The 9743-nt window shown below is 47.9% G+C and overlaps 1 protein-coding gene across 2 annotated transcripts; it reads left to right on the top strand.

Moving 5' to 3' along the window:
• Positions 1–319: 319 nt before the first annotated feature.
• SLC25A17 (solute carrier family 25 member 17) lies at positions 320–9224 on the top strand. 2 transcript variants are annotated; one of them, XM_078600973.1, is made up of 9 exons: positions 320–479; positions 2390–2450; positions 2668–2734; positions 3192–3346; positions 4989–5105; positions 6142–6287; positions 6676–6771; positions 7981–8063; positions 8297–9224. In XM_078600973.1, exons 1-9 carry the CDS (start codon positions 411–413, stop codon positions 8442–8444), a joined length of 942 nt encoding a protein of 313 aa, XP_078457099.1. In that variant the 5' UTR covers positions 320–410; the 3' UTR covers positions 8445–9224. The 2 variants fall into 2 exon arrangements, with proteins under 2 accessions (XP_078457099.1, XP_078457106.1); XM_078600980.1 differs by having other exon boundaries at positions 386–633.
• The last annotated feature ends 519 nt before the right edge of the window (positions 9225–9743 follow it).

Here is a 9743-nt window from a genome sequence, read left to right as displayed (position 1 = left end):
CCTCGCACCGCCCCCCCCCCCGAGCGAGGCATATCGAGTCGACTACGCACCACAACCCCCACCACTCATCCCACCACTCACCCCCCCACCACTCACCACCCACCCCCACCACTCACCCCCCACTCACCCCACCACCCCATCACTCACCCCCCACCACTCACCCCACCACCACCACTCACCCACCACCACTCACCCACCACTCACCCACCACCACTCACCCACCACTCACCACCAGCCCCCACCACCCACACCCCACCACCACCCCACCACCACCGCGTGTTGTAGGCGACCGCGGCGTGAGCGGCCTTCGAGACCCCCCCCCCCCCCAGAGGGAGGGAGGGAGGCGCGGGGCCGCTCGGGGCCGCCGAGGAAGTTGGCGACGCAGGGCCGGGAGGGACCCTCACTGAGCGATGGCCTCCGCAAGCATCGCCGCCGTCTTCTCGTACGACAACCTCGTCCATGCGCTGGCGGGGGCGTCGGTGAGTAGTGGGGACAGCAGCTCCAACCTGCCGCTGCTTCCTCCTCCTCCTCGTGCTCGCAAACAATCCACTGCTGGATCGAAGACTCGGGCCCGCGCGCTGTCGTGATGATGGGGGGGGGGGGTGACCGCTCTGGTTCGACTGCGCCGGTCTGGTTAGTGAGTGTGTGTATGTGTGTGCTGTATGTGTGTATGTGTGTTGTATGTGTCTTGTATGTGTGTTGTATGCGTGTGTATGTATGTATGTGTATGTATGTGTCTATGTATGTATGGATGTTTATGTATGTGTGTTGTATGTGTGTGTATGTATGTGTTATATGTGTGTCTGTGTATGTGTTGTATGTGTGCGTGTTGTATGTGTCTTTGTATGTGTGAATGAGTAAGTATGTATGTGTGTTGTATATATGTGTATGAGTGTGTATGTATGTACGTGTATGTGTGTGTATGTATGTGTCTATGTATGTATGGATGTTTATGTATGTGTGTTGTATGGGTGTGTGTATGTGTGTGTATGTATGTGTATGAGTGTGTATGTGTGTGTGTTGCTGTATATTTGGAGTCTGCGTGTCTCTCTCATCATCATCACGGTGGCTAGGAGATGTTAACTACCTCGCCTGGTATACAGGTCGTGGGCTCGATCCCGACCCTGACGCCTGCTGTATATTTGGAGTCTGTGTGTCTCTCTCATCATCATCACGGTGGCTAGGAGATGTTAACTACCTCGCCTGGTATACAGGAGGTCGTGGGCTCGACGCTGACACCTGCCGCTGTACATTTGGAGTTTGTGTATCTTTCTCTCTCATCACCATCACGGTGGCTAGGAGATGTTAACTACCTCGCCTGGTATGCAGGAGGTCGTGGGCTCGATCCCGACCCTGACGCCTGCTGCTGCTGTATATTGGGAGTTTGCGTGTCTCTCTCTCCCCGTGGTCGCGTGGACTTTTCTCCGGGTCCTCCGCTTTTTTTCAGAGTCAACGTCACGCGTTTAGAGTATTTGGCTGCTATAATTTTTTGTCCACGATAAGCCACTTCATGGGGCTCTCATTTGTGAGAGCCAGGTCGCTTCTAGAAAAGATCTACGTGCCTCAGTGGTTGGCCTTACCTGGTAAAATCAAAAAATAGTTTCACAATTTAACTTCTCAGTTTAACACGCAGGCTTTAGCGACCAATATCCATAACACAGGTTTTTTTTGGGGTTATATCGCGTAAATATAAATGTGTCATTAAACCCGCCACCACCCGTCAGAGCCAATTAGTAAGGTTTGTCACGTAAACAGAACATGTCAATTCGTTACTAGTGAAGAGGAGCCTTGAGATGGTTAGGCAGGATCTTTATTTACAAGGCAACTCACACCGTTACTTCCTCATCATCGAAAACCAACCTACAAATCCTCCAAATCATCTCCCTTTATACAGCCCGTCTCACCCCCTTCTTCGGGTTCTTTCCCCCTTGGCAATCCTTCGCGAATGTTCCCCACTCTGTTGGATTTTCTGTTTGCACATAGTCACTTTAAGATGTTTTCTTGTTCATGTTTTTGTTTGTTGCGGTTGCACCCGATTCAAGAGCCGAATGGCTCACAGGGCTGTACCTAATAAATGAACTTTGAACTCTGTTAATCCTCCTGGGGACAATCCAATCGGAGTGTCCTCCACCCAACAATCGGATAGCGCGTTGTACGCGGCAGCGCTCCCGTGACCCTTAACCCTGGGTTGTGTGGTGTTTGTGTGCGAGGATGTCCCGAACATCCCCTACATTGGTACAGCACACCGGTGTGTTAGAGCAAATCCAGATTGTAAATGTTGTGGATTTGCTCGCCAACACACCAGTGTGCTGTACTATGGAGTTGAACTTGTGCTGTGCTAATCAGATTCAATGTGACCCCCCCCCCCCCCACCGCTTTCCGCTCGCAGGGCAGTGTCACAGCAATGACCGTGTTCTTTCCACTGGACACGGCCAGACTTCGCCTGCAGGGTCAGTTCTTTCGCACGGTGGCAACCTGAAAATAAAAACCCCGCCAGGTCTGCTCGCTCGCTCACGCTACGATCGGCGGCTTCGCTGGGCGCCGTCTCTCACAGCGGTGTCGGACTTTGTGCGTCGCGAACAAAAAAAAATGTCATCACGCCGCCCAAGCTCTTGTTTGCGTGCCCAACGCGTGGCTGTTCGGCCATTGTTTGTTTATTGTTTTCAGTTGACGAGAAGAGAAAATCAAGGTCCACCCCAACTATCCTGAAAGAGATAGTGCGGGAGGAGGGCTTGTGAGTACATGCGCTCACAGATGTATTCAGATCGTCCTTAAACATTGCCACTTTAGCTTGCTCGGTTGGCGCGTAGAATTACGTTAAGGTTTTGTTTTCATCGCTTCTCAAAATGTGAATTAATGTCCCTAATTACAGCCCACATTACAGAGTACATCGTCGTCATGTTCGGAGCTGACGTGGCAAGAATTTCTGTTGGTTTATCTTGCCCTTAACCTTCATGGAGATTATTAACAACAACCTTGTTTGCAGTAGACAATTCTGGTTTCTTAATTGGAATTATCACCCAATTAGCACCAATACCAGGGTGTTACAGATGCAGGCAAAAATATAATTTGCGTGATATATTGTGTGAAGTTAAAAATACAAACTGACTGCTGGTATTGTGATTATGTTGTCCCTGTGGTCTGAAATTGTTGTCGTTCTTGTTGTTGTTGTTGTTTTGTATCTGTATTAGACAAGCCGTGTACCGGGGGTGGTTTCCTGTCATCAGCAGTCTCTGCTGCTCAAACTTCGTTTACTTCTACACCTTCAACAGCCTCAAGACCTTGTGGCTTGACCAGAGAAACAATTCCAGCCCAGGAAAGGACATGCTCATGGGATTCCTCTCTGGTGGGTAGAGGTGCTTTGAACCTCTTTCTGTCTTCATCATCGTGGTTGTCAATCCGCGGCTGGTTGAATTCCCCCACACCTCACGGTTCTACGATGTAACGATCGCCACATTGTACCCGCACAAAAGCGGATTTCATCTCTTCGGCAGATGCCCTCTTGGAATTGTTCAATTCTTGCCGATAGGCCGTCACGCCTTCGAGCGATGTGTCCTGCCAAAGCCCAGTTATGTTTCTTAACCATTTACACCTCGCGGTGGCGAGATGTTAACTGCCTTGCCTGGTATACAGGAGGTCGTGGGTTCAATCCCAACCCTGATGCCTGCTGTATATTTAGAGTTGCACGTTCTCCCCATGGTCGCGTGGATTTTTCTCCAGGTCCTCCGGTTTTTCCCTCCACAGAAACGTGCGTTTTAGAGTATTTGGCTGCTATAAGCCACTTCGTTGAGCTATCATTTGTGGCCAAGTCACTTCTCAAAAATAGCTTTATAGCTCAGTGGGCCTCATCTGGAAAAAAAATAGTTAACGAGTTAAATGATGTCTTTAATCTGCATACGTTCTCTAATCCATGCATTAGGGGACATCCATTTAGTACGTACGCAAAAATCTGTCAACTTGACCCCTCCACCCCTCCCTGTACGCACGCATACTTTTTACACCCCCCCCCTGACCTGCGTACGCTTGACGCACCCCTCCCCCCCCGAATCCTATAGAACAGCCGATATTTAATCCACGCAGAAACGATCAAGGATGAATAATATTGACGTGTTTAAGCAAACAGACTATCTAACTCATTTGAAGGCCAATGCAGACAAATTATTATCGATGCTTCACCCCCCCCCCCGTTTCCTATGCGTACATTGTCAGTAGACCCCCCATACGCAAGCGTACGGATTTGGGTGAAAGACCACCTCCATGCGTACGTACTAAATGGATGGCCCCTCATTGTTTTTACATGTCAATGTAATTCCCAGTACACAAATTTCTCCGTACGTCCATTGCACACTTTTCAAGATTCCGTGTCTTTCACCAATGACCAAATTCATTAACCATATGTCGAAACAAAGTTTCTGTAATAATCATTATTTGTGTTCGCTTACTGAACTTGAACTCGTGCTGTAGAAAATTTCTATGACATGTACCCCCAAGCGTGTACGCCGAATGCCCTGTACACATCAAGGAAACATCAACGGGGGTTCTTTATACAGCCGGTCTCTCTGGTTTATTATGGTCTGATTTACCACGATCCACATTCACCACGTTTATATAACTTGATTTACGACGCAACTTCGGGCACGACTCCCGAATGCATTTGTAACGGAGTCGGTCTGGTTTCCAGACGTGACTTGGCTTGGAGCTTTTGTAATTCTCGAGTGACTTTGTGGATCGTTGACCTACGAAACCCGGTTAAATACGGCCGATAAAAGGAAAAACACATCGGCAAGTGATGTTTCTACCATTTGCACATATGTATGTTGAACTTCTTTCTCGCCGTACGTAGCCCGCCGTGTTAATTACGACGATCCGATTTGCAACGACAGGGTTTCCAGCAATGCGTTGTGACGTCGTTAAAGCGATCGTGGATCACCGCCTGTATTTGGCGATGAAGAATCTCTGTGTGTGCGTGTGCCTTTTCTATCGTGCAGGCGCTGTGAACGTGTTGCTGACGACACCCATGTGGGTGGTGAACACCAGGTTAAAGCTGCAGGGAGCAAAATTCCGGAACGAGCGCATTGAGCAGACCAATTACAAGGGAATGTTTGGTAAGAAATCACGATTTGTCTACATTGAAAACTTACTTCTTTAGAACTGATATTTTGTGTTTAGTTTGGTGTCCTTCCCCCGCACCTCCGATTAGCACGGTTGGCTACGTAGGGTGTGAAAGAAGCTCAACATACATACATTAGAAAAATGTTCCTTGATGATAACGTCACAGAACTACTTCTGAGGTCGATTGAATGAGGCTACTTATTGAAAATACAATCGCACCTCAGAGCTGGTACTGTACTGAGGTTTCATTTTGGCTCGTGTCCTGCTTTTGCCTAAAAAGAAACCCAACGTTTGCCAGGGCACTTCCTGCATTCGTAAACGATTGAGTAAAAAATAAAAATAGATTCAACACAGGCTTAAGAATATATTTAACAAGTAATTCCCCCCCCCCCTTAAACGTGGCTCTGTAGTGCAATGAAGTCCAGTGGCATGAACATTGCCGGTCCTTACAATGTGCCGGGGAATACTGCCGCGGCGTCATGGTTAGCACATCGGCCTTCAACTAAATTAAAAGTTTTTTTATTTTCCCAATTAAGGCCTCGCTGAGCTATATCGCTATTTTTCAGAAGCGACCTGGCTGTCACAAATGAGAGCCCAACCAAGTGGCTTATCACGTGGAAAGTTATAGCAGGCAAATACACGTGTTGATTATAAATGCGGAGGGAAAAACCGTAGAGAAATCCACGCGACCATGGGGAGAGAGAGAGAGACGCGCAAACTCCAAATACACAGCAGGCGTCATGGTCGGCATCGAAACCACGACCTCCTGCAAACCAGACGAGGGAGTTAACATCTCCTAGCCACCGCAGCGCCCCTATTGGTGGGATGATGGAGGGAGCTCAACCGGCCGGATTGGCAGCAGCGTCTGCTCCGGTGCATCGCTTTTAGTAAGCATCTCCTAGCCACCGCGGACCCTGCAATTCGGAGGGCCGCCGGTTCGTTGTCGTCATTGTGTGGCTGGCGTAAAAAAAGAGCAATTGCAGGGCTGCGCCTTTACTTGGACCGCGTGCTGTGACGCTTCCTTTTCAGATGCCTTCAGGCAGATCATAGAGAAGGAGGGCGTGAGGGCCCTGTGGAACGGCACGCTGCCCTCCCTGGTCCTCGCCTTCAACCCTGCCATCCAGTTCATGGTTTACGAAGGCCTCAAGAGGCAAGCCGCCTCTGGCAAAATGAAGGTCACTGCATGCAATGATAATAACGACGTAGTAACTGCAAACCAAAAGTAACCTTTTTGTTGTTTAGCGCATACGTTTTTATTTAAAACCGCGGTTCTACAATGCGTTTTCAGGTCATACCGCGCGTTCGGCGCGGTGTCCGACGTTTCGCTGCACGTGCCGAAAGCTTCCTCAGGAACTGAACTGTTGGACATCGTGCCGAACAATCCGCGGTGCGACACAGAGAGCCGTGCGGCAAAACCGCGAAAAACTACGCAGCAGCAACATTACCCGTTTCACAATGCGCGGTGTCATGTATCGTCACGCTCACACTCGCTGTCCTGCGTGGGTTACGACTGCAGACATTTGCAATGTTGTCTCCGACCTTAAGCTGCCCCTTTGGTTGCAGCTGAATGCAATGGACATCTTCATCATCGGAGCCATCGCCAAGGCGATCGCCACCACCGCAACGTTCCCGCTTCAGACGGTGCAGTCCATACTCCGGGTACGGCAGCTCTGTGGCAAACCCTCTGCACCATGTGGTCATCACGTAGAGCAAGACTCGTGTAGACTTGCGTTCAGTTGAGATATAACGTGCGTACATACGCACAAGGAAAGTCCTCGCTTAACGCGTGGTGTTCACACGAGAACTCGTTTTTTCTATAACGTGGTTCTTCCATGAGGGAACACTTTTCACACAACGCGAAACGTGCACCGTTATAACGCAATTTCTGAGTGGTCAATGGCGAACTACTTTCTAGAGTTGCGTGGCTTAGCGGTGCGATACAGTAAGCGGAATCATACAGTAACGCGGCGGCGTGCCCTCGGTTATTTGTTCCGCTACCTCATTGCATGCGCGTAGCAGTACATCGTATCTCGCCAAAATTTACCATTACAATGTTAAATTTCGATTTAAAGCTTTCGTGACTGCAGGGATTCATCTTCTTGGTTCTTTCGGTAAAGTCACGTAGAAGGGAAGTAATAAAATAATAAAAATAAAACATAATAAAATAATTCTCACGACGTTTCGGCCACAACGCAAGCAGCCGTCCTCAGGTGAAACCAGGTCTGTCGAGGCGACAGACCTGTCGAGGCGACAGACCTGGTTTCACCTGAGGACGGCTGCTTGCGTTGTGGCCGAAACGTCGTGAGAATTATTTTATGTTTTATTTTTATTATTTTATTACTTCCCTTCTACGTGACTTTACCGAAAGAACCAAGAAGACATTACAATGTTTTTTGGGGAAATCGTTTTCGCTTTATGCGTTTTTCACTTCACGCGGCATTTTTCAGGAACGCACCTACTACCCCGTTAGACGAAGACTACTGTACGTTAATCCCACCTCCGATTAGCACGGCTGGCTACGTACGGTGCATAAGAAGTTCTACACACATAAATTAAACTACAATTATTTTACACGTTGGGAATACAAATATCAACGTTTCATCTCACAGCCAGCTGGACTTAAGGAAAACTTCCTGTGTGGAATTCATAACGTGCATTGTGCGGGCTCTTCAAATACCGAGTTGTTTTTTTTTACCGAATTACAAAAAATCTGGCCCTTTTTGTCACCTTGCTTGTCGACCCCCATGAGCTTGACAAACCGTGGGAAAGGAACGGAAGTGGAGTTGGGAAAAACCTGACTCTTGAGTAAGAGATGTCGGGCATGATTGAGACTTGACTGACTTGAACGTGCCTGACTTGATGTCTCAGTTTGGACAGTATGAAAGTGGGAGCAGTTCGGGGGTGTTGGGAAGCCTGAAGAACATCCTGCTTCTCATCAGCCAGAGGGTCAGGTGAGGTGTCCACCACACAAAGTGTTCAAAACATGAGTAATCGCAACCATGTAAATACTCGTATGAAGGTGCTTATTCCACAACTGCCTATTGTTTTGTATCTACTAGCTTGCAAAAGCTAGTTTGCAAACAACAACAAAAACTCATTGTATATCGCAATGTCTTTTGCTCCAGTGTCTTAGTCCAATGGTGCAATCCATTTATATGACCGTGTTTGCCTTCCCACAATCTAGAAAGCAAGGTGTGGCTGGCCTCTACAAAGGATTGGAAGCCAAGCTGCTGCAAACTGTGCTGACCGCAGCACTGATGTTTGTCCTTTACGAGAAGATTGCTGCCCTGACCTTCCGCATTATGGGCCTCAATTCACAAGCCACACGCTGACATTCCTTCGACCTGTGCCCTCCTCCTGTCGTCGTCGTCATCATCATCATCATCGTCACGCACATCGAGGGAAACAGCAGCAGCATGTTAACTACCTCGCCTGGTATACAGGGTTCGATCCCAACCATGGCGTCTGCTGTATAATTGGAGTTTGCACGTTCTCCATGTGGTCGTGTGGATTCTCCTCTCCACATTTATAATCAACATCACCCTTTTAGAGTATTTGGCTGCCATAAATTTTCACGTGATGATAAGCCACTTCGTTGAGCTGTCATTTGTGGCTAGGATGCGTCTAAAACAGAGCTACGTAGCTCAGTGGGCCTCTAGTTTCAGTAAAATAACGGCATACATTCCTATTGACTTGTGAATGTTCACAACTTCAGTAGTAGACTTGATTATCCACGTGCGGTTAATCTGATTTGCGGATTAATCGCGCGCCTGAGATTTTAACAAATTAATAACTCGTGGATTTTCCCTTCCGCCCGTATTAATAATAAAAAAATAGTTATTGTTATTCTTTGAAATGTTTATGACAAGTTAGGTGCTTAAACCAAACAAATATGCACTCTGGTTAATCAGAAATCCACGTGATCGCCTCAACAGTACAGTAGTTGCAATATCTTTACAATGGTGGGCGGAGTTTGATGTTGATTGGCGTGGCGCTGCTGCTGTCCACTTAGTGGGCCGAGTCTTCTGCGCCGGGAGCAGGAAAGTGTTGTCACTGCACACTCATCGATCGGTCGATTCTACATTGAAAGAGCAAGCATCAAAATCTGTCAATTGTGCTTCATCTTGAGTGATTTATCTGATCATTTATTTTGTGAGTTTTAATTTATACCTATATCAGTGGTTTTTTGGCATAGACATCCGCTGCAAATGGTTATATGTTTGGATTATCCGTGATTTTGAATTATCCGCGGCCGTCCTCCCCATCATTAGCGCGGATAATCGAGTCAACCGCACTTAAATATACTTCTAAATCGCTGTTACTGAGCACAGTTGCCCGAAGGCCCAACACACCAAGTGGCCAGAAACAAAGAGCACTATTGAAGGTATAGATAAAGAGTGAATACATTTCTTGAATTTGCTTGGGTTATAAGAACTTGAGGGCCGGGGGGGGGGAAGACAATGGGTTAGAATTCCAAACTGGATCGGTGCAAAGAACGAATCAAGAACGGAAGTGGTTTCACCGGTGTGCTGGCTGGACAAGGTGTGTTCTCAGCGTGGGTGGAAACAAATCAAAGAGTGAATTTCACGGGAACGCTAACAATGGTACTAGCCATAGAAGACTGACCACCA

The sequence above is a fragment of the Lampetra planeri genome, chromosome 1, assembly GCF_965212315.1.
Source record: "Lampetra planeri chromosome 1, kcLamPlan1.2.h2, whole genome shotgun sequence".
In the NCBI taxonomy this organism is placed as follows: Eukaryota; Metazoa; Chordata; class Hyperoartia; order Petromyzontiformes; family Petromyzontidae; genus Lampetra; species Lampetra planeri.
Note: the sequence above shows the minus strand (reverse complement) of the source record. Positions and strands in the feature narration are given on the sequence as shown.

What these genes read in the sequence shown, in the direction of transcription:
- SLC25A17 (XM_078600973.1), top strand. Translation starts at nt 411, where the DNA reads ATGGCCTCCGCAAGCATCGCCGCCGTCTTCTCGTACGACAACCTCGTC. An exon ending in CCGCCTCTGGCAAAATGAAG is followed by an intron (nt 6,288 to 6,675) that starts GTCACTGCATGC and finishes CTTTGGTTGCAG; the next exon opens with CTGAATGCAATGGACATCTT. An exon ending in CGGTGCAGTCCATACTCCGG is followed by an intron (nt 6,772 to 7,980) that starts GTACGGCAGCTC and finishes TTGATGTCTCAG; the next exon opens with TTTGGACAGTATGAAAGTGG.